The sequence below is a fragment of the Hetaerina americana genome, unplaced genomic scaffold (assembly GCF_022747635.1).
Source record: "Hetaerina americana unplaced genomic scaffold, ioHetAmer1.1.p SCAF_11, whole genome shotgun sequence".
NCBI lineage: Eukaryota > Metazoa > Arthropoda > Insecta > Odonata > Calopterygidae > Hetaerina > Hetaerina americana.
The window spans coordinates 9,950,682-9,974,906 of NW_027286181.1; the positions used below are offsets into that span (position 1 = coordinate 9,950,682).

Consider the following 24,225-nt stretch of genomic DNA (forward strand, 5'->3'; position numbering starts at 1 on the left):
GTTCCCCGTAATGGTTTTTTTAACTCGATTGAACAGAAAGAAGTCACAGGGAGCCAAATCAGGTGAATTCGGTGGCTGTTGGATGGTATTTGTTGCATTTTTCGTCAAAAAATTACGAATAATGATAGCACTGTGCGACGGTGCGTTATCATGGTGCAAAATCCACGAGTTTTCTGCCCACATTTCTGGTCTCTTTCGGCGAATTGCTTCACGCAAACGTCTCATAACGCCCAAATAATACTCTTTGTTTACTGTCTGGCCTTCTGGCAAAAATTCATGATGCACTACACCGTTGTAATCCATGAAAACCGTCAGCATTGCCTTCTTTTTTGACTGAAAACGACGTGGTTTTTTTGGTCTCGGCTCATTTGGTGAACGCCATTCACTTGCCTGATGTCTGGATTGCGTGTCGTACTCATAAACCCACGTCTCGTCTCCAGTAATGATCCTTTTGATGAATGTGGGATCGGATTCAGCCTCGCAAATCATGTCTTTTGCGACGTCAACACGGTCTCTTTTTTGCATGAAATTGAGGTCTTTTGGCACCAACTTTGCTGCTACACGACGGAAACCCAAATCATTAACCACAATGTCTTGGGCGGATCCATAGGCAATGTTCAAGTCCTCCGCTATTTCTCTGATGGTTAATTTGCGGTTATTGACCAACATTTCTTTTACTTTATCAATTTTTTCACCGACTTTCGATGTCGATGGTCTGCCACTGCGTTCATCATCTTCGATTGACTCACGACCACTTCTGAACCGCTCGTGCCACTGGTAAACGACCGTTTTTTTTAGAGAATCGTTGCCGAAACACTTTTCCAACATTTCCAACGTCCGTGCGCCACTAAATCCGTTTTTTACGCAAAATTTAATACAAGTTCGTTGTTGCAAATTTAAATCCATTTCTGCAATTGTAAAAAATCGCCAACACACACAGAGATAGATGTACTCTTGGCTACGTAACTTTTGCAAATGTCAAGTTATGACACTAAGATTTAAAGGGAATATCAACAACAGATGTACCAATTTAACAAAAAAAACAGAACTCAAATCGGAACGATGGGAGCGCCACACGGTGGTTATTCCGGGAACTTTTTGATCAAGGTAGTATAATTATCAAAAAATTCCAGGACTTTTAGAGTTAAAACCTGATACTGTCAGGGAAATTCTCCTCTGCAAATCACAAAATGCTACAGCTCCAACAGAATCATTATGACTGTGGACTAATTAAGTTGTCAACCAAAAATAATGCAAATTAATGGTTTAAACTACATGTGTTAGACATGGGTTCTAACTAAAATTATTTTTTTTAAATTGACAAAAATAAATAACTTTATCTTGAACTTTGAATTTTTTTACTGGCACCTCTACATCATTTTTCAAAAACATCCAATCTAAGCTCGTGGGTCGGGGCACTGTTCAGCCATAGTCAATATTGATTTTACATTTCAAATTGGTAAATTACAGAGAAGTCGATGTTTGGTGAGCAGAATAGCTGAGATTTATCCCTAAATATACTGTCTCATGAAAACATTTTAGGTGTGATCCTCTCTTTTAACTTTTTGTTTTATTTCAAGGAATTTCTGAATGTATGTTAGCTACATGTTCCCAACTGCTATTTAGCTTAGATTAAGTAAATACAACAACAATGCCCAATTAATACATAGCACCAGCATTCAATTTTGGCCATGATGGTTCAAGTATTCATTTATTGGCATTTAGATAGACACACAAAGTCCATTTAATAACCCTCATAGTCAAATGGAGAATCAATAAAGGGAAGGACTGAGGAGTACTGAAGTTCATTACACTGTTTAAGTTTTCTAGGACTTCTATTTCTAAAGTTATTATAACAGGAAACATTTGAAACATAAGTCGCCCATATTTATTTATATGTATCACCACTTATTAATCATCTTAAGAAAATTGTTAGCATTTTAAAGTTTACCATCATATACTTCTTCCTCTCTTCTTTCAGAGTCTTTACCTGTCATAGCAGAAGAGAATCCATAAAATATGGCCTTATTCTTCAAGAACCAATGCTTCTACTTTAACCTGGCATGTTTTCTCATTATGTTTATTTTGTTTCATTGCTGTGCTACCATACATGAATTTTGTATTTATGGAGATAACAATAAATATATACCGCACTTGTTGAGAAGATATGATAAACTTCAATATTGATCAGCTGTCATCATCTGTTATTTTGCATAATGATAAGTTTAACTTGTTGAGTATTAAGAAAAATTATCAATGAAAATTCCACTCAGAAGCTTTGAAATGACAATCACTCAATTAGCTCGCAGGTAAGACTGAAATTAAGTCATATTTCCTAAAGCTGTAACGGATATAGAATCCTTTACTGCTTAAGGAAATATTAAATTTATATGATCAGTCTTAGAAAAGGCCATAAGAAGCTCAACTTATCCTTTCTAGCTAGTAGGTAGTTATTAGGGTAACCAAGTGACAGTTATGGCCATTTGAGGTATTATGGATAAGTAGGTCATTCGGTAGAGGCAGGATATTCAGGGAATGGAGGTTGGCTGGAGTGAAACCCGACATCGGCATTATGCCACTCAAGACAAAAAGATGCGGGACCAATGGCACCGACAAGTGTCTCTCTCCTATTTAGAACAAATTTATTATAATCCTATTGAATCATAAATGCACAGATCCCCTATGCCATGACATCCAAGAATATATATTTGCATCCACATATGTAAAATGTTCACAATTTTTTCACCATAGAGCCCAAAACTCTGACTCTGAAGTTTGGCTAGTGTAGCTTTCTCACACTAGGGGCTAAGGGTTTACTGAACGCTTTCACTGCGGTTTACTCTCCTGAATCGTACTTCTCACATCCAACAAAAATGGAAGGTATTTTTTCTGTCTTTGTAACCTTTATTACTGCTGAAATAATAAAATAATCTAGATCCACTGTTTATTTAATAGAAATGTCATTAATTTATTTTGATGAACATAATGTTTATAAAATTTCAAAGTATGATAGTGCACCACAGAGGGTGAAAAGGTACGTTCACAGCAGTGAAAGGGCTAAAACATCCAGATCAACCACTACTGCACTCTGGTAGCTTATTAATCAGATTAACTGTTTCAATAAGAACCATTGCTCACTTGACAGAGTCGATAACCTAACAAAAACATTTGATAGTATTGACTACAACATCTTGCCGGGCAAATTCAGAAGTCTGGCATTGGGGGCAAACCCCTTAACTGCATCATGTCCTACCTCAATGGTACTTACGTACATAGCTTTAACATTCCACAAATGGTCTTATCTCAGCAAATCTATCTTTATTCCTTTCAGTTCAGAAATCATTTCTTTCCTCAGTTGCGGACATGAACCTAGGTGAACCTAGGGCTTTTCTAACTTTAAATGAACTCATTTTAAAATACCTAGAGACCATCAATTTCTTGAGCTTCAAATACAGTGATAATCTCCCATTCTCAGTCTCTCAATCTCAGAAGAGCACAAAAATAAAGTTAGCAATAATGTGGCAACTGAAATGGAAGTGGTCTTTTTATGATGAGAAGGTTCACTTCAGTGATTGCTCTGGAATGTTTGAAGTTTTGGAACTTGGCAAAAATGCATATCTTTCTCATTATCACCTAGAGCAACTCTTCTCAATGTCAGAAAGTTCTCTCTGCAGAAACAAGCCATGAACCCAATTGCTGATATTTCATTAAGAGAATAGGGCAAATCCCTTCTAAGATCTTGGAAAATCTTAACCATAACCTGCATCCATAACCTGAAATGTTTCTTCTTTCTCAAGGAAAATCCTGATATTTCCCCACCTAATAGCTCTTTTTACTCCCATGATACTCAATATAAAAATGATGTACACCTCAAAAGGCTTGATTCCAGCCTCACCAAAAATGGTCAACATTTTACTAGTGCCCATATTTGCAGCCATCAAAATTGAAAGATTTCTGGGGATGAACATATCTTCCCGGTATGTAAGAAAATTAATTCAGTTTGCAACCAGATATCAGTTTTAAAATAAGATGTACCAAAAATTTTATATCATGGCTTACTTAACTAAGTAACTAGGTGAATGACTTTTGCACTCAGAAATTGTTGAATTGAAATGCATATTAGCAGATGACTCCGTCAAAAGTTACTGTTATGGCATCTCGTGCAGTTTCTTCAGAATAAACCCCTTGAAAAAATGAGACTAGAATTATTTTGTTCAAGTAGATTCTATTTCCACATCTGATTAATGAGTGATACTACAGTTGAAATGAATTCCTACACAAACTTTTGGTGCTTCAAGTTGACTTCATAACTCTATTTTCTATTAGTAATAGTTTTCCTGTTGACATGTCCTATACACCTGTCATATATATTATCAATACTTTACACTTTTTTCTGCTGAGCAAAAAAATTTGCTGTCGTGGCTCTATTTATTCCCTTGGATGACCTGGTGTCATATATCCATGCTTATTTTAATTTAATTTTCGCTTTCTCATATTTACATTGTCATGCCTGAGCCCATTTCACAACACTAGCTATTGTAACATGATTAAAAATAAAATAGAACTTATTCCAACAGCATAGCCATTTATTATCATAATCATACTCACCAGGAGATAGTGATGATTCCTTTCTGGAATGTGCGATGCAGATGACTCGAACTCTTAGATTTCTTTCAACGACAAAATTGATGGCCTTGGTACTCACTCGGCCACCCAGTTATACTGGACTTCCATGAGGAACTGGGATTCTAACCAAACACTTCAGATTAGATGGTCATAGCTATTCATCTTGGGAAATTTGGTGAAATTTATTTTCTGGATAGGTTAGCCCCCAAGCTTAAAGCATTGCTAGTAGAACATCTCAAACAATTGCCAGTGCACAATATTGCAATTGATTTCAAGTCATACTGTGGAATAGTATACTTCACTAAGGACTTGCTTGAACGCTGTTGGCAACGCACCCATGAATATGCAAGTTCTAATGTGATACGAATATCAGACAAGTTTTGAACAAGAATCATGAAAGACCTCGTAAGGTTCCAGGGATATTTCACTGAATTAGGAAGTTTTATTTGAGAACAAGCAATGCAGGAGTACCACTTAATTTTAGCTCTATATTGTCACATGTCAGCATGATTTTTTTTGTAAAGGTTAACTTGCAAACCAATGACATAATTCATTCCTGAAACAATTCATAACAATAAAATATCAAAAATTCAGAAAAACTTTTATTAGAAAAATTAGTAACAATTTCTATTTCACTACCTACTTTTGTTGACACAACACGATGTTTTCACCTAAAAAAGTCACATTATACATAGCGGGTTGCGAGTGCTAATAATTTTGTGTAGTCAGCACCCTTTGCTAGTGTTTTTTCCTTCAAAATTGTTCTCAAAACAGTTGGGATGGGAACATGTATTCTAGTGCCTAAAGGAGTTCCATTATCATCGATCAGCACAAGATTATTACTATCAAACTTTGGAATTAGTGCTTTCTGTTTCTGCTTCACTCCAACTATAATGCCTTTCCTTTTCTGTCCTCTAATAGCCACAAGCACCTTGTCTCCTAGGTAAACATAAAAATACATAAGGTAAATCACGAGTTTAAAAAGGTGAACACTTGTTTCAATAATTTCACTTCAATTTTAAGAGCGAATTATCTGCTGACTGACAAAAACTGATTATGCAATATCTATCATTGCTTAATAAAGGATCAATGTAAACTCGCCGTTTGTAAATTATTCCCTTACCTATAGTACCAACACCCTTTTTATTGTAAATATGGATACATCTGGGCGGTTTCCCTTCAGCCATCGCCAATTTTCCTATTTCACTATTATCAACCACTCTTAATCGGGTTAATTTGATAATGTGTTGACATACAGCCGAAGTGGAAATACAGTTGTGGCCGTTTCCGGTAACTGGCAAAATTCCCAGCAGACGACGGATTGAGCTGTACATTTCCCGAAATAATGTAGTAAGCACTGCAAAATAAATTACAAAATCATCAAAATTAGATCATATGAGCTCATTGGCTCAAAAATCATGTTTTAAGCATTTTCAGCAATGTGGCGACATGCAATATTTGTCGATACAATAATGTGGCACACAATAAATTAAGACCAAGAAAGTTTTGGTTGTCCTAACCATCTTCAACAGTGAAAGCGATACGACGAACGAGTCATACCTCTCAATGTAATGGAATATTGATGGACAGGCATTCACTTTACCCCATCCAATACTGATCCCATTAACATTTTCACAGAGCGTAATTCGGTGTGTATAGAAAATGGTAAATAGAAGCATAAGTAAGATACTTCTGATTACAAATTTGCTCTACTTATGTCAACTGTTAGTACTGCATTATATTAGATAGAAGTTGAATTAATCTTAGAGGTTAAATGAGGGCATAAGGCCAGCACTCAAGATCCGCATGGGGAACACTTCGCTGGAGGGCTGAGAATGCAATGAGACTCAAATCACAAGCCGAAAAAATTTTTCCGATGGAAGAGGTTTGTACATGGCTAGAACATTTGAAGAAATGAAATGACTGACCAATATTGACACGCTTAAATGCCTGAACATGCTTGAAAATGGCATTTCAACGAACTCCAGTGAATTATTTTGAATGTGTCAAAATATTAAGATAAAGGGACAAATCATGACAAATTTTGCACGAAGCATAATAGAGAATCAAAAGCATAATATTACTCCCAGTACGACCAGAACTAATGAGCATTTTTAGTATTTTATGCATTGAAATAAACTGTATGTCTTTTTAATACAAGAATACGCCCACGTATCATCTCAGTGCGCAGACAAGTAATTGCAAAATTAAATACAGGAGGCGATCATTAAATTTCCTCAATAATGCCGTATTTATCCTTTGGACGAAAGTTCGGAGGACATGTATACCAATCAATTTCTAACGTCTTAACAACAGTTCATACGTGTCATATCATTCACATATAAGAAAACAGTATCTGTTATTATTATTTTAGCACACTGCAGACAACCAAATTCTTCGAAATGAGTAATGAATAAACTTACATAATCGGATTTTGATGGATTCGGATATCACTGCAAGCAACTCATTAGAAATCAACTACTCCTGTTAAATTAAATAATACGATATCCACTATTACACGCGCTAGTATTCACACACAAATTAACCACCAGAATTGCAGGAAATGTTCGCAGCGCCTACCAGTTACGCCATTACGGACTGTTAAATAATCACAAAACACAAAAGCATATGAAAAAGGACAGCCGCAGTGCGTTTGTTTTGATGTGGGGAAGAGGTTAGAGAGGAGTTTATATCAATACTTGTTCATTTTTTAAGTTCCGAAATATGTCTAAGATAACATCTCAGACTAAGCATGTCCCCAAGGATGCTCAGGTTATAATATCTATGTTGAAAGACATGGGGATAACCGAGTACGAACCTAGAGTGGTTAATCAACTACTGGAATTTACGTATAGTAGGTTTAGTGTTCCAAAAATTTCTATTAACTTTTGACATCATAAAGATATATACTAATCGATTGCAATGCAATATTTTAGGGTATGTTACATGTACTTTGGATGATGCGAGGGTTTTTGCGAATCACGCAAAAAAGAAAACCTTGGACTTAGATGATGTTACATTGGCTGTGCAGTTGCAGTTAGATCGTCGGTTCACGAATCCGCCCTCGAGAGACGTAAGTATGGAAGCATGTGCGCTTTCGTTTGATCGTACAGCTTGGTTTCGTTAGCATTCATGACTCAATATTGATCTCGTTTAATTAAAGGTTAGGATTGCGGAAAAATATTGTCTTAAATTGATCCCAAATTATTATAGTTCTGAATTCTATCTGTGGTGACGTTGCCCTGAAATTAATGTTTTTCTCCAGCCCAAACTGGTGTTATAAAATTATCGGGGCATGTCGATGGCAGTTTAATGAAGATTTCTCATTGTATTGACACACATCTCAAGCAGGGGTATCACATACTTAAAAGTAGGCTGACTGCAGATAGCCTGTATAAAAGTATGATAATTGAATTTAGTAATTGCCTGTATAAAAGTATGATAATAGAATTTAGTAATTCAATTCACCTACATTCCTACCAAATGCATGAAGTCCCTTCAGTGGTCTGAAGCAGATTCAGGTCACAAATCCTTTTAGATTACTTCATTATAATTTTATTTGTAAATTGTTTCTCTGGTTATCATTTGTCTTAGAATCAATAGTCAGCTTGTTATACTAGTAGTGCTCTGAATTTTAATATTACTGCTATACGCCACTAGAGGCTACATGTTTTCTGAATAGATATGGCAGAAAATAATTTCGTTAAAGCAGACTTGCAATTGAATTTGGTTAACAGACATTATTGTAATGTATCAATGCCGTAAGTCATGGAAATAGCGCTACAATTGTGAAAATTGTCATAGCTTATTGGTGACTCAATGAAATCAAGCTAGGAAGTGGTTAGTCGTATCAAATAACTTTTACATGATTAGAAACAGATTTGAACCACAAATTGAGTAGCTCCTGGCGTGATGTGGTTAATGAATAACTGGCCGAAGATATTATCAAGTGTAAAAGTGCTACGACCAGTTAATCATTAGATTTGAACAAACCTAAAGGCTGTAGAAGGAACACTCGTGAGACATTAGTTGTGTAAGGTATGTCTGGAAGTGTTTATTTTATAGGATATTGAACCAAGTAGATAGATATTTACCATGTTGATTGGTTTTACAGTGCAGCTCTTGGTCTCAATCCCTTGAATGGCACATACATGCTAATCTTATATTGCACATTTGAAAAACAACAAGCTCTTATCAATTCGAATGTTATAATCAAGTAGTAGTAGTTTTAGGGGTTTGTAGGGTGCGTCGACAGCTATGGTCATTTTGCACCACTGTCATAACGTAAAACTTATGTTCCTTTTAAACTAGGAATAAGTAAACAAATAAATACGAATAAATATATAAATAAATAAAATAAACAAAAAAAAAGGAAAATGCTAAAATCAAAAGCATTACAATTATGAGCTCCAAAGCTAAAGCTGCCCCATTAAACCGGTTGACCTTAAAAAACTTAAGACTCGGTTAATAGACCCAGAGTCATCCCCTAAAATATTTTTTAAGTCTCCCCTTATCTTCAACATGTCTCTGGCCCTTTGGTATGTTGTGCATTCCGTCAGGATATGTTTTATCGTCAGGGGTTGGAAACACTCATTGCAGCGGGGCTGTTCTTTTACCTCCGCAAAGAGGTACGAATGAGTGAGGGCAGAGTGTCCTATTCTCAGGCGCGTAATCATGACCTCTTCCCTCCGAATTTTCCGGATGGAAGAGGACCATGGTGAAACGACCGGTTTTATTGCCCTGAGTTTATTATTTTGTAGAGACTGCCAAGTCTCCTTCCACTGATGCAGGACCGAGTTCCGCAAGGCAGCCTTTACGTCCTCCATTGGAACCAAGGTGGAGTCGGTCTCGGGTTTTCGAAGGGCATCCTTCGCTGCCTGGTCAGCTTTTTCGTTACCTCTTATGCCGACGTGACCAGGAGTCCATATAAAGGAGACCCTGTTCCCCTTTCTCTGAAGGGACAACAAGGTATAATGGATCTCCTGGACTATCGGGTGCACAGGTGCAAAGACCGATATAGATTTTAGGGCGCTCAGCGAGTCTGTGCAGATGAGGAAAGAGCCATCGCTTTCTTTTATTTCTCCTAGGGCCGTCCTTATGGCTGACAGCTCGGCTGTGAAAATGCTGCAAGAAGTGTGCAGTTTTTTCCTCACGACTCCATGGTAGTGGGACACGACCGCATAGGCACATGCAGATTCTGACTTTGACCCGTCGGTGTAGACTGGGACAAAGTCAGAAAGTGAGCCGAGGACGGCACTGAAGAGCTGCTGGTATTCGGAATCGGTCGTCTTGGCTTTGCGGCGTGCACAGGCAATGAGTTTAATATCCGGCATTGGCGTTAACCAAGGCGGGTACTTAGCATAGGAGACGGGGCATACTTGAGGAAATGTAAAATTTACCGCGTTAATAAAATCATTAAAACGAACGGCAAAGGGCCTAGTTGCCCTTCTCCGCCTGTTAAATAAGTCTAAAAACCGTTGGTTAAAAACTATGTTAAAACAAGGGTGGATTGTCTCTGATAAAATTTTACAGGAATAGTTGCCCATTAAAATCATCCTGCGGGTTTCCAACGGAGGCTCCCCTGCGTCTGCAAGTAAGCTTGGGACTGGGCTTGTTCTAAATGCCCCGGTGGCCAACCGTATCCCAGCATTGTGGACACATGTAAGTGGTCTCAAGTAAGACTCTCGTCCTGAGGAATACACTATGGAACCGTAGTCCAGTTTGGATCGCACCAAGCCTCTGTACAATAAAAGCATGGTGGTGCGGTCTGCTCCCCAAGTGGAGTGAGTTAAAAACTTTAAAACGTTGAGGGTTTGGCGACACCTCTCGCGTAACACGCGGATATGCTCCCGCCAGTTCAGCTTTTGGTCCAGGATCATGCCGAGAAAGCGGACGGACTCCACAAATGGAAGAAGCCTACGCAACAGGGTTAGGGTCGGGGTAACGTGGTAACCGCGAAGACGGTGAAAGTGCACGCATTTCGTTTTCTCCATGGAGAAACGAAATCCGTTCTTTCGCGACCACTCTCCCAGTTTGTTTAGAGTCACCTGGGCTTGCCTGGAAGCGTTTGGCAGTCGTGTCGACCGGCAAAATATGGCTAGGTCGTCCACATAGAGCGATGCCATCACCGGGGCATTGATGCATTCCACCACGTCGTTGATGGCGATGGCAAATAACGTCACGCTCAGTACTGAACCCTGGGGTACCCCGTTCTCCTGGGTAAAAAATCGGGATAAGTGCTTCCCAGTCCTTACTTTAAAAAGGCGGTTGGTTAAAAAATTTCTGATAAATAGGGCCATGTTGCCTCTAAATCCCCACTTGTGGAGCGTGTTGAGGATTCTCCATCGCCACACTCTATCATAGGCCTTCTCCAGGTCGAAAAAGACTGCTATGACGTGTTGACGGTGGAGAAAGGCTTCCTGGATGAAGTTCTCAGTGCGCACCAGATGGTCTGTCGTGGACCTGCCACGCCGAAAGCCGCACTGAGCGTCGGAGAGCAGGTGTCGACTCTCCAAGCACCACATGAGACGTCGGTTTACCATCCGTTCCATCACCTTGCACAGGCAGCTGGTGAGAGATATGGGACGGTAGTTGTTCGGGTCATTTTTGTCCTTGCCCTGTTTTGGGATTGGTATCACGATGGACTCTCGCCAGGCATTTGGAAAACTGCCCTCGTTCCAAAGTTGGTTGAGGGTATTTAGGACCTCCCCAATCGCAGTTTCCGGAATGTTCCGGAGAAATGCGTTGTGGATTTCGTCCGCCCCTGGCGAGGTGTAATGGGAGTCTTCGATGGCGGATTTAAGCTCCCAGGACGTGAAAGGCTCATTGTAATATTCACTTGTAGGACCTGCACCAAAATTGAGAGGGACTCTCTCGCATCGCCTCTTCAGGTTCGCAAAGTCCGCGGCATAGCCCTCGTCACTGCTATTGGCCGCGAACTGACTGGCAAATATGTTGCTTATTTCGGCAGGTGAATTAACCACCCGGCCAGCAACAAGCAATGGCGAGATGACAAATGAGCCCTTGGACCCGGAGATTTTCTTGACTTTGTCCCATACCTGACCAAGCGGCGTGCGATGGTTGATGGTAGAGACGTATTCTATCCAGGAAGCCCTCTTGGCCTCCTTCACGGCCCTTCGAGCTCGCGCTCTCAGGCGGCGGTACGATGCCAGATTAGTTGCCGTGGGATATTTTCTAAAAATATTTAATGCTTTTTTCCTCGCCCGAATCGCCCGGTCGCATTCCCCGTTCCACCAAGGGACAGGAGCTCGATTAATGTTCCCGGACGTACGAGGGATACTTTTGGTAGCTGCCGCCAACAGCGTTGAACTTAATTTATCGACGTTGTGCAACGCGTCGAAACTTGCGTCGTGTTTATATGTAAACGTACGCTTGAAAAGTGGCCAGTCCGCACGGTTAATACGCCACTTTTCCGGAGGTTTTGAAATGGTGGGCGAAGAGTCCTCTTTAACGAGTAGAAGAGGAAAATGGTCACTCCCACAGAGATCGTTGTGGGTGGACATTTTCAGCTTTGGGGCTAGACTTCTCGAGCATAGACAAAGATCTATTGCTGAGAATTCCCCATTGAAGCTGTTAAAGCGGGTTTTTTCGCCGCTATTTAATAAAAACAGGTTAAAATCCTCAATAAAGTTGGATAAAATTCGACCTCTCCTATTGCTTTGGGTTTCTGGCCCTCCCCAGAGAGGATCATGGGCATTAAAATCTCCCATCAAAATGAACGGCTGAGGAAGCTGGTGGACAAGGGCTTCAAGGTTCAGGCGGGTCACCGGTGCACCCTCTGGCAGATACACGTTGCATAACGTCATCCTCTCAGGGGTTTGCACCGTGACAGCGACGGCCTGGAATGGAGAGTTCAGTTGGACTCGCGAGGTGTAAAGGGCCTCACGGGCCGCAACTGCTACTCCCCCTTGGGCTCGTTGGCCACTTAGGTCATCCGTTCTAAAAACAGTGAATCCCTTCAGAATACCCTTATCTTCAGCCTTAAAATGGGTCTCTTGGAGACAAATACAAGAGGGTTTAAAATCTTGGATTAAAATGGCCAGCTCCTCCTTGTGCCGATAAAAGCCATTGCAGTTCCACTGCAGAATGGAACACATTTAAAGTGTTAAATTAAAATAAATAAATAAATATATAAATAAATAAGATGACTAAAAAGGGAGATGACCAACTCTATTGAGGTTATCGCTTGAAGCGATGTTTCCTCTTCCACTCGTTTGCGAAGACCTCAGTATCAGAGATACTCTGGTCCTCTTCAATTACCTCCGGCCTCTTTGGCTTCACTGGAGGCGGCGGGGAAGGTGTATTCTCACGCCCTTTTGGCGTGTTCCCCTTGGTGGTTTTCTGTGGGCTCTTCTTTGAAGGGCCCACAGGAGTAGGTGGCTCCTTGTCCACCTTACTCTTCCCATCCTTCACCCTTTTGGGTTTAGGCACTTGCGTGTTTTCAACTGGGGATTCTTTCGGTATCTCCGTCTGCGTGGCGATGGTACACTTTACACATTGCGTGGTTGCAACGGAAGCAAAGGACCGGGAGAAAGTTGGAGCGATTAGCGCCCTGTATTTTCTCCTCGCTTCCGCATATGGGATTTTTTCAAGGGTTTTTATCTCCATGACTTTCCTCTCTTCTTTCATCTTCGGGCAATCACGAGAGTACACTGGGTGTGTACCCTCGCAATTGACACAGAGAGGTTCCGAAGAGCACTCTTTATCCTCGTGCGCGTCTTTGCCACAGCGCGGGCAGGTGGCCTTACCCTCGCAACGCGACGCGACATGGCCGAACCGTTGGCATTTGAAACAACGCACGGGATTTGGGATGAATGGCCTCACTGGTACCGATTCATAGCCCACAAACACCTTGTCGGGTAGTCTATCACGCGCAAACGTCAAGATCACGGAGGTGCTGTTTACGTTTTCTCCGTTGCGCCTCGTGGTGAGTCGACGACAATCAGTCACTCCCTGAGAGAACATTTCTCTCTTGATTTCTTCGATGTCCACGTATAGGAGGTCGTAGTGACTGATGACTCCCCGACAGGTGTTAAGAGTGCGGTGCACCTCCACCTTGATCGGAATGTCATGGAGCATTCCCATAGCAAGCAGTTTATCGCTTTGTGTATCGTTCAGGGTCTCTATAAGTAGTGTACCATCCCTGAGCTTCTTCACGCTCTTTGGGTCCCCAGGCACAATCTGTGATAACACTCTGCGAATTAAGAAGGGAGAAACCTTTTTCAAGGTCTCACCTTCCTTTGCACAAGACATAATTAAATAGCGCTTACATGCGCCGATACACTTTTCTCCCCCGCCGGTGTCCGGACGGGATCTTTTTAGTGGTGGAAAGGGTTTTTCCTCCATAATAGTAAATGATTCGTCCCTCGGCCTCCCCACCCGCCACGGAGCCACACATTTGGGACGCCACTCCGCCAAACCGGAGTGGTCGCCAGGGCTAACTCGAGGGATATAGCGCTTCTGGAGTGGTTGTCTGTTTCGGGGTGGATCTTCGGTGCAAGGGGTTATAATCAATCAATACACAAATTTTTCTAAAGGTAATCACCATCTTTAATGTAAATGTTTAGATACCACACAATGGATTGTTGTCCCCAGTGAAATGTATTTGTTGGTGACTGTAATACATACATGTAGAATCGTTATATTCAGTTTCCACTAAGCTGTTATGCATCAAGTTCTTGAAGGAGTCCATGAGGTTGGGTGAGTGTGGCATAAATGGGTGTGCTACCCTCTTACAAATGCTTACTCTTTAACAGTGCTTGTCAATACATATTCTCACTCAAAATGTGCTGAATTATTGAATATGCATTATTATTGAATCGAGATCGGCATAATTTTTTGAACAACCAATGCAGTATTAATGTTAGAAAAAATGTATTTTCTTCAGTTGTGCTTAATATTTCACAATAGTAGATTATTATTTGGTAGTCTATCATTCAAGGTAGGTTTTGGATTGACACAAGCCAAACAACAATAATTTTCCTTGCCTCTCCTAATGTAAACCAACCAAAGTTGTGAATGCATTATAAAGTTCAACAAAGGATTCCAAATTAGTAATCCCCTCTTCCACTATTTTCCATTTAGCATCTCGGAATAGGTACAATGTATCTACCTGAATAATTATAATGGTATATTTTGCTAAAGACGCCACATGTATTGTGCCTAAACTGCTATTATGTGAATTTCTGTTGTAAAGGTTCATCTTTTTCGAGAATTGTGAAGTGAAAAAAATAAAAATGTGGAAGATTTGTGGAGAGTGGGATATTTCTTTTTGGTTAAAGAATAATTTCCACCAGCTAGTCTGGCATTTGTTTCTAATTGTGTTTAATTGCTATATTTTTTTATAGATCTTACTGGAGGTGGCAAGAACCAAGAATAATGTTCCATTGCCTATGATTAAGCCCCATTGTGGGATAAGACTGCCTCCAGATCGTTACAGCCTGAATTCATGTAACTATAAGCTAAGGAATTATAAAAAGGTAAGGCAAAATAATTTAAATGAAATTCTCATACTTCTACATTTACAAATTTTCACATTTTCTATTGCTTATTTTCTTATTTTCATGTCAGCAATTAAGTAAGCAGAATCCATTGGGAGCACCAATTTCTCTAACTAGCCATCCTAGAATACAACTTGCTCCAGGGGGAATGATGTCCGGTAGCAACCCAATGAAGGTTCATCAGATGTCAGGAAGTGTTCAGGGATCTGTTTCAAAATCAACTTCCTTAGTTTCTACGTCCCCATCAGTGTCAATTGTTAACAGTAGTGGACACGGGCGGACTGTGGCTTTGGTAGGAAAAAATTCTGGAGTTCAGCAAACTCACAAAGTAATCACAGTTCCAAAGCCTGTAATAAAATTTTCAGCAGGTAAGCATTTTAGTTGATTGTAAGACCCAATTTGAATTTGGAGGTGTAAATGTCTGAGGAGGGAAAAAAGATGTAGCAAAATTTTATTCTAACAAGTACAAATGGAGTAATACCATATTGTTTGTTGAAAGATTGTCTAAACATTAAGCTAGAAGCAGTTTAAATTGTGCTATTAGGTGATGTTTTTCTATAATTTGAATTACTACTTGACTCAAGCTCTTTACTAGATGCATGAGACTAGTCTAGGTATAATATTGGAATTAGCAGCACAATTGTTCCTCCAAGATAGATTAAAAATGCATGCTTGTATCCTGCCTTCCCAGATATTTCCTAAATTATCAGTTGTCTAAATCATTCTGCTTTATTTGACTTACATTCTCCATTCTGTCACATCTTGAAACATATACCTACCTTCAATATCTCACCAACTTGATTCTTCTGGTGTCTCTTTGCATCCATGTTAATAATTGGCATGTGTCACTTTTTATTTATTATGAATCCATTTTTTTGGCTTGCCAAAGAATGGCATTTTAAGAAAGGAAAGTAACCTTAAATTTACTATTAGCCTAGATTTTTTACTTCATATTAATGCAAAGCACCCAAAGATATTTAAAAAAGGCTAAGCTGGGATTCAAAAATTATTGTTTTATGTGTATCACTTACTCACCCGTCTCTTTTTCTTAGGTAATTTGAGGTTGTTTCTGGGGAGGAGTGAAATATTTTGATAGTCCATGAATTCACTTTCTTACAGAGATAACTTTAATCTGAAATCCATTGTTAGGAATTACGGTTTCTCTCTCCCTTACTGTAGATGCCAACTGCAGTCTACGCTCAGTACTCCGGTACAAACCATCATTTGGTTGAGAACCATGCTGAACTGAATAGAATAATTTTTTTAGATTAGGTATAATTACAAATCAAAACAAGGTTTTTCCCTTGTTAATTTTCCAGTAATTCTAATCAATACTATGAGCACTGCTTCGATGTTTTCTCTGTATGAATCTGAGTGGCTTGGAGGGCCTTTATATTCAGAATTAGCACTGTACAGATATTGTCAGCAATAACAAAAATTGTGTGCACATGGCTTAAATGTCTCCTTGTCGGTCACCCCACATGACAAAGGTAAATGCTCATGGTGTTGTGGGACTTTTAGCTGCTATAGTTCAATTTTTTTATGTGTTAGTTTTGTCAATGGCTAGATCAACCTCAGTTGATGTTTTATCCAAGACACACATTTTTTAAGTAGGAAGAAAAATGCCTGGTTTTTTTGAAAGAATTCCATCAATCCTCACCCAGTAAGTGGGCAGTATCAGGGGCACTGATCCCAAGTAATCAAGCTATATGTACTTGCATTATAGACTAGAATATGATATGGTGAACAATTTTTTTAGAGAGGAAGGTATAAATAGTCATTGAATGGAAGTTATGTTTATGGGAAAAAAAATTCTATATTTAGTTCAGCTGGTGTCTTTTTATTTGATGATGCAGACGGCTAACGCAACAGGAATTTTAATATCATGCTTAACTTTTTACATAATGGAATACGCATTTGTATCTGTGTTGTGGGTTAAACCTTCATCTCAACCGGAACCATGGAATTTTGATGTAATCGGGTGTAAGTACAACAGTCTTTACTGAGGATATAGGAAGGCAAAATTCATACATTCAAAGTGCAGTTGGATGGAAGTAGATGGGTGAATTCATGAAATAATTGAGTACGTCCACTCTGTAGGGGCATTTTACCTATGGGAACAATTAATTTAGTGATGAAAAAAATGTCAAATGTTGGATTTGATCAATTGATCTGTTTTTCTTATTACAGGAACTTCAAATCCATCCATTGTCCCCAAAATACAGATATCAGCTGGTGCGATGCCAAACATATCCACCACTGCATCAACCACAACTTCCAGCAGTACTGCAATCACAACACCAATGGCCGTCACTTCAGAGGGAACGGGAGGAGTGAAACGTAAAAGAGAAGATGATTATGATACTGCAGAATAATTTAAAGAGTTTTGTATCCCCAGCTGCATTTGTTTTTGTATTATATGTGATAATTTTAGGGCAGTGTGCTATTATTAATACACTCTATTGTGTCATATTGATTTTGGTCCTCTCGTAAATAAATTTAAATAATAAATTTGGATCCTCTCATTAATTAATGTTCAAGTAAAGCCAGTTTCACAACATGAAACTGATTTTTAATTATGGGAAAAAATCCTCAAAATGCCATTGGCCCCTCGTACGGTATATCCATGCTAAAGCAGTTTTTTTTCTTCAAACATCCTACCAGTCTGAATGTGGATGTGCATTTTGGTACGTACAAATGAATATATTATTTCCTTTTCATGGTGTATTTAAGGAAATTTAGAATGGTATTCTCTTAAATATTTATGATTAATGAATCTTGAGGAATGCAGTCGGTCAAATTCTTTCTGCATATTCAAAAATGTGCCCATTTGATTACCTTATGTATGTTTTGTCCATTATGAATCAACTGAACAAAATTGGCATGAAAAAGAGAAAAATTGTTGGCATATAAAAGATGGTCATTCATGGCACTTTTTGTCTGAAACCACTCTATTGTAACTACTGGAAGTATTCCTTTGGCTGTAAAACTCTGAATTTCACAATAACTCTCCCTTGCATATAATAACAAGTGTTCTAACTTTCAGTTAATAGAGAATGGTTCAGTTTGTGTAGGCATTTGAAAGAATTAGCTGAAAATGGGTTGGGAGAAAGATACAAATATGTAAGTATGAACTGGAGTATTTCTCATTATGCATATTGCTATAAAAGAGCATGTAATCCCCACAAAGGTTATCAAACACATTACATCCTGGTTTTATTATTAAAACCTTAAATTTACTTGTCTATGTTCAGTTTTCCTGCAATGGATTTTCGAGAATTGATCCAACAGCCTGTACAACATGACAGCTCTGTGTACAAACTTATAAATTCAATTACCACTTAATCACAGGGAAAACATCTAGTTTTCCCCGATAAATAAAATGTGCTTTTTCAAGAAAATCCTTGTAAAAATTGAATTTAAAATTGCAAAGGTACACCTTAAAATATTGATCTGTTTGTAGTCCCTGTAAAAATTAATCATTGTTGAGGCGACCAAATTTTGCCGAGCTGGCATCACTAGGGCTTATGATTAGACTAATTAATTGTTGTATCACACACGCTCACATACTTTGACTACAAGGTTAGGTCATCATGCTAACCTTGAAGTCTAAGTGAAATATCAAAGAATATAGAGATATCTTTTTCTTGAAAACCTCCAAAACTGACTTGAAAACTAGGATCAACAATCTCAATTGTGTCATATTAATTTCGGTCCTCTCTTAAATAAGTTTAAATAATTTGGATCCTCTCATTAATAATTAAGAAAAGCCCGGTTTACTTAATTTAAAATTTAATTAGTTTTTATAACACATTAAGGATCAATTTTACCTCAAATAAAAATAAACTTTTTAATGAACTTATTCAAACAAGTCTTCGTTATTGGTGTAAAAACAATATCATATACATAATAATACATCAGGGAAAGTTCTTAAATTGCATTATTTATCAGTCTTTACACAAATCACTCATTCATTCAGCTGTTTCTGGTTCCTTGTAATGCCTATATTCTGGTTTCAGTTCCCACATATTTTTGTGAGGATTCTTCAGATTGTAGTTGCAAACTTCCTTGAGGATTTCCTTCAGGTAAACCTATAAAATATCAAGATTACTAATTAATTATCAGTACAATTTGTGCGACAACATTTTTCATTAAAATTTTACTATCTTTAGTTTGCTTATGCTAGGTAGGTAAGCCACTGATGCCAATGGTAGGGGAAGAATGGTTGATTATTGCCTCGGACAGCAAAACTAATGAGATACCAAACAATACAATGGCCATTGCTTTCATTTTGCCTGCAAGCATGTAATTCATGAGCAAACATTGGTAGTCACATTGTGATGGTGGGAAGATGTCGCAAGGTAACACATGTTGTGGAGTGTGAATACATAAAATATTGAGTGGGTATACCATCCCATTCAGAAATTCTCTGGTAATTATTAATTAATGAAAGTAAACTTTGCCTTGGAAAAGTATGGATTTTATGGAAAGTTAAACCATTATTTTGAAAAAAATAGTGAAGAACACTCTTACTGAAATGTGCACCTCAATAAGAATGCTGAAAGTGGTGATAGCGGTATCATTTCAATGAATTTACAATTGATTATTCTCATTGATCAACAGGAAGCAGGTACATAAGTCATTGGCAAGCACAAGAAAATCACCTCTTGAACACAAGATGACTGGGGAATAAAATGAAGCATTTTGTCCAGTTAACAAAAATCACTAAAATACAATACCTCAGTAAGTTTGAGCAAAAAGCAAACCTGTTACAATATAAAAAATTCAAAGAACACAATAATTAATCTCTATTTTCACCTACACCATGAATTACTGCCACCATCTGTGCAATCATGGCACTTCTTTTAAAACATTTAGGAAACGATGGTCTTATACTTCACCATTGCCTCAAATTTTAAGACTGGTGTTTTTTTAAACCATGGATAGCTTGTTATTATGAAACAAGAAGTCTTCAATACTATTTTGTTAAGTATTAGCATTATAGGTTAATATCCATTTGCCTCCGTAAACACCACCGAGGAATGACATCCATTATGGGAATATAAGAACTAAAGCATTAAAATTAGGACCCAATAAAATGGGCATCAGATTATATAACAAACTACCAACAAGTATCAAGGATACAAAGGGAACTCCTGCAGCATTCAGGCATAAATTAAAAAGATATCTACAGTGCAATATGTTCTACTCGGTTGACGAATATCTCAACAATATTCCTGACCAGTAAGTTCATACTCTTAGTTTATAGCAATGGTCATGGTCTGATTCATGTTGGTGATCAATGACTTTTGTGAATTTGATATTGCATGTGCATGTTACAGCCAATGTTCATGGGTTTGTGCAAAGCATTTATTTAACTGTGAGCATCATTTCTTTTATGCATCTTAATTGTGTCTTTGCTCCTTTTTGACGTGACTTATATCATGTACATACACCACTTACCTGGTATTTTTGTATTGTGATCTCTGGGCAAATAAAAAGTAATAATAATAACCACCCATACCACAGGGCATTAAAGAAATCAGATCTTAATACGATGACACAAAAAAAAGTAAACCCACTTGATGCAAACTTAAACTGCATTCAGCTTAATTGCATTACAAATTTGCCTGGCTTAAGGGCACTGCATCCCATCCAGGTGTTGGAACTCACCAGTGGATACCTTTATCCATGTAATTTTCCTCCATTTGCCAAATAATATTTGTATGTACATAGGGGGTGGAGAGTAGGTAATAAGTTGAGGTGTGACGAAGGATGTTAAGAAATGTCTCAGGAAGTCTTTGTCATTGAGCATGGCTTTGTATGGCATGGAAACATGGTCACCGGAGCATGATGGCAGGCACAGATTGGATGCTTTTGAAATTTGGGAGTGGAAAAGTATAGAAAAGGTAAAATGGACAGAAAGGAAAAAATGAAGTGCTTGGCAGGAAGTGGAGGGTGGAGAGGGTATTGTTGGGAGAAATCAAAAAGAGGCAGGCCAAAAATGGATGCAGAGCATAATGATTGGTGATTGGATATTAAAATCCATAATAAGAGGGGAGAATGTAACGCAAATGAAGGGGTAGAAACAGGATGTGCATTTTAGACAGAATGAAGGAAGTATTCGGAATAGAAGAGGGGGCTATCGCAATGCTGGATATAAGGTTGTGTTTTTGTTAGGAGAGGCAAGTAATTTTATTGCTGTACAATGGTAGAGGCTGTGTCCATCCAAAACCTACCTTCGCTGGTAGAATACCAATAATAATAATATTTCCCATACTAAAAATCACACAGGAGCCAATGTTATCAACAAATAAGGTTTGAGGGGACTATTGTGTTTTCAATTACTAGAAACCTCATCTTCCGTGACATTTCACGAAAAATACCTCCTTACACTATGGTAAAAATAGAAATTATCAATACTCAGGTTATTTTTTCAGCTAAAACCTCCTTTAACCAGTATAATACCAATATTAACTATATTCAGATGTTATGTGGCAAATAAGTAAAATATAAGATATGCCTTAAATATATAACATGCATGTAGGTAAATAGAAATACAGCGTCATTTTAATTAGGATCTCTAAAACAGCAGAAAATATCTTCACCACACACCTCGACAGTTTTTCATTGAGCCCTTAGCCTTCTTTTTAGAATTACTATATCCCATCTTTTTATAGCCTGTTGCAAGTGGATAAATATCAGTAGCATCAACTACCAGACTTCTTGTGCCAGTTGCTAGTTCAAAATATGCGTTGTATGATAATTGTGTCAAATAGCAACCACCAAGGATATTCGTCGATGCTAATCCAGTAATGGCATTATGTAACAGCTTCAGTATCCTGACACTCCGATGTCCAGAAATGGCATCTGGTAAATTTTACGGAATAGCTAATTATGGCATTTCATGTAGCTGATTCCATTATGGCATCCTTCAACGAATAGCAATAGGTGTCAGTGTTACTGTACAATTCCTTAGAGAGGCAGTTGACCTCCTACACAGGCTTAAATGGGCCAACATTAGCATACTATACATTGAATATTTAGATAGATAATGGCCAATCACATGAGTACCTAAGTATGGCGAGAGGGAGATGGATGAAATTGAGTGTGTTAACAACTTACAATGGGCTGACGAGTTATCTTGACTAAATCCTTTATGTTGTAATACTGGTGTTTTTCAAAAGCAGCAAAGAGCATCTCCAAAACTGCATCTTTGTCATCACGAGCCTTTTTCCCTTCAGCCTTTTTCCTTTCTTCATACTCAATCTGAAAAAACAATACTAATTAGACATCATCACACTATTATGGAGACTGAGGTAATTACAGTCACCCTCATCCCACTCCATTTTCTCATCAGAAAATTTTCCAAAATATTTTGAGAGCTTCAATGATAGTGGTTTCCCTCAGTAAAAAAGATAATTCAAGTTATGCTTTACATGTACATCAAACGATAGCTTGTATTTTTCTATCACTGTAATTTTTCATCTGGTCATTGAGACAATTCAAATTGATCACACTGTTGATAAATATATCATTAAAAAGAGTCTTGAGTGTAGTGTTTCAAAACATTTGTAGTGGGAATCCTAAGCTAATGTCAAACTTGGCCACATTTTATTAGGTGACCACATGCATTTTCACTTACGTTATGCTTATGATCAGAAACCGGCTTGTAATTTTGAACAATCCTGTCCAACTGTCGCACTTGCCTCGTAGGAACATAAGCTTTTCGAATGGACTCGAGTTTAAGCTTCATGTAACAGTTGTCCGCTAAAATATATAAAAATTAATTAAAATCAATTTAGGAGGAATTAACAAATACAAAAACGGCGTAGTGTATACCATATGGCCGGCATTCCAACTTTTGCACAATTCTTCCTTCTAAGGATAACCTTTCTGTCTCAGGCACAACAGAATCCGAATTGGCAGACGCTGAAAATGAAAAATAATTTTTAAATTATGAAGACATTCAAACTCACAGTACTCTTCGACGCAAAATTCCGCTGGTATAAGTCGCTTATAGCTAAATCAACATACGAACAACATGAGAGAAAACCCCCAACGTCAAACGCGATACAGTCGAAACGTCGAGCCTGTGCTCTTTTGGGATCGTTTCTTCATTTTTCCCTTTCATACATAGCACTGATTCAGAAAGGGTTAACGAGACTTGAGCCTTCTGTTCAGGAGCCCTGAAAAACAACAGCAAAAGTGACATTCATAAAGGGCATACCCTCATTAGAAAACTCATTTTGTCATTAGCTAAGATGAGTATTTATCATGCTCTATATGGTACCAGTGAGCAGCTAGAACTTAAGTCTCAATAACTGTACAGGTGACAATAGCATACAGACATGGTATTGTCAATGCAAATGACATCCTTACTTTGTAATTTTCAATTTGCCAACGTCAATATTTCCTGGCGCCTTTTCCCATTTGGTGGCGATATATTTTGGAACCTGAATAAAAGTAAGCATTATAGCACAATGGCGTCCTCCTGACAGGCATAAACAGTGAGCACGAACAAACCTTAACGAGCCAAACCCCTCGGCTAGCATTTGACAAATCCAAGTCACGGTCTGGATGATGAGTGGGGGTCGACATGTTAGATTCTCCACGGGGGTAAATTGAAAATTTTCAGCAAAATCGGGATGACACACTAACTTTTTCAAGAAAACAATCCAGCCACTAAACTTCGACGACTTAACCCAATTACTTGACCGTATTTAACATTCAGTACATACGAACACCCGTCTGCCTACTGTAAGAGTTGCCAAACATACCCTCAACGAAACTTCACGAGCACCACAGCGCTTGAACTCGAGAGAAGCTGGTACTACAACTTAAAGACGGCGGTTTGTGCGAATTAAGCATTGGGAATCCTAAAGCTAGCATAAAATTTTTCTTATCAGCAAAAGTGGTATTTATCATTATGAAACGTCTTACTTAAAAACGTTTTTATTGCTACCGCTAGCCCAGGTGGAGGCGGGGTAAGGTCCTCGTCTAACCAAAGGTCGCAGGTTCGATTCCCGCCTAGGTGGTATTTCCTCCACCTAGGGCGTATGTGATTGTCAATTTGTTA

The 24,225-nt window shown here is 38.5% G+C and overlaps 3 protein-coding genes across 3 annotated transcripts; 1 reads left to right on the forward strand and 2 right to left on the reverse strand.

Moving 5' to 3' along the window:
* Positions 1 to 5,215: 5,215 nt before the first annotated feature.
* On the reverse strand, positions 5,216 to 7,212 carry mRpL14 (mitochondrial ribosomal protein L14). The gene is made up of 3 exons (XM_071599218.1): positions 7,050 to 7,212; positions 5,750 to 5,983; positions 5,216 to 5,565 (listed from the first exon to the last, which is right to left on the reverse strand). Exons 2-3 carry the CDS (start codon positions 5,958 to 5,960, stop codon positions 5,312 to 5,314), a joined length of 465 nt encoding a protein of 154 aa, XP_071455319.1. The 5' UTR covers positions 5,961 to 5,983; positions 7,050 to 7,212; the 3' UTR covers positions 5,216 to 5,311.
* A 67-nt stretch (positions 7,213 to 7,279) lies between these two features.
* Positions 7,280 to 17,654, forward strand: Taf9 (TBP-associated factor 9). The gene is made up of 5 exons (XM_071599217.1): positions 7,280 to 7,480; positions 7,563 to 7,699; positions 14,994 to 15,125; positions 15,217 to 15,514; positions 17,337 to 17,654. The coding sequence occupies exons 1-5, from the start codon at positions 7,351 to 7,353 to the stop codon at positions 17,519 to 17,521; spliced, it is 882 nt and encodes a 293-aa protein (XP_071455318.1). The 5' UTR covers positions 7,280 to 7,350; the 3' UTR covers positions 17,522 to 17,654.
* A 1,310-nt stretch (positions 17,655 to 18,964) lies between these two features.
* TfIIFbeta (transcription factor TFIIFbeta) lies at positions 18,965 to 23,935 on the reverse strand. The gene is made up of 7 exons (XM_071599219.1): positions 23,673 to 23,935; positions 23,529 to 23,602; positions 23,184 to 23,335; positions 22,989 to 23,078; positions 22,792 to 22,916; positions 22,272 to 22,415; positions 18,965 to 19,237 (listed from the first exon to the last, which is right to left on the reverse strand). The coding sequence occupies exons 1-7, from the start codon at positions 23,745 to 23,747 to the stop codon at positions 19,118 to 19,120; spliced, it is 780 nt and encodes a 259-aa protein (XP_071455320.1). The 5' UTR covers positions 23,748 to 23,935; the 3' UTR covers positions 18,965 to 19,117.
* Between the last annotated feature and the right edge of the window lie 290 nt (positions 23,936 to 24,225).

Bases quoted from the DNA above. Each gene is read 5' to 3' on its own strand.
- Taf9 (XM_071599217.1), top strand. From the start codon at position 7,351: ATGTCTAAGATAACATCTCAGACTAAGCATGTCCCCAAGGATGCTCAG. The intron at 7,481-7,562 runs GTAGGTTTAGTG...GCAATATTTTAG, and splicing joins ACTACTGGAATTTACGTATA to GGTATGTTACATGTACTTTG. The intron at 15,515-17,336 runs GTAAGCATTTTA...TTCTTATTACAG, and splicing joins TGTAATAAAATTTTCAGCAG to GAACTTCAAATCCATCCATT.
- mRpL14 (XM_071599218.1), bottom strand. From the start codon at position 5,960: ATGTACAGCTCAATCCGTCGTCTGCTGGGAATTTTGCCAGTTACCGGA. The intron at 5,566-5,749 runs GTAAGGGAATAA...ATGTTTACCTAG, and splicing joins AAAGGGTGTTGGTACTATAG to GAGACAAGGTGCTTGTGGCT.
- TfIIFbeta (XM_071599219.1), bottom strand. From the start codon at position 23,747: ATGTCGACCCCCACTCATCATCCAGACCGTGACTTGGATTTGTCAAAT. The intron at 23,336-23,528 runs GTAAGGATGTCA...GTTGTTTTTCAG, and splicing joins GGCAAATTGAAAATTACAAA to GGCTCCTGAACAGAAGGCTC. The intron at 22,917-22,988 runs GTATACACTACG...TATATATTTTAG, and splicing joins GTTGGAATGCCGGCCATATG to CGGACAACTGTTACATGAAG.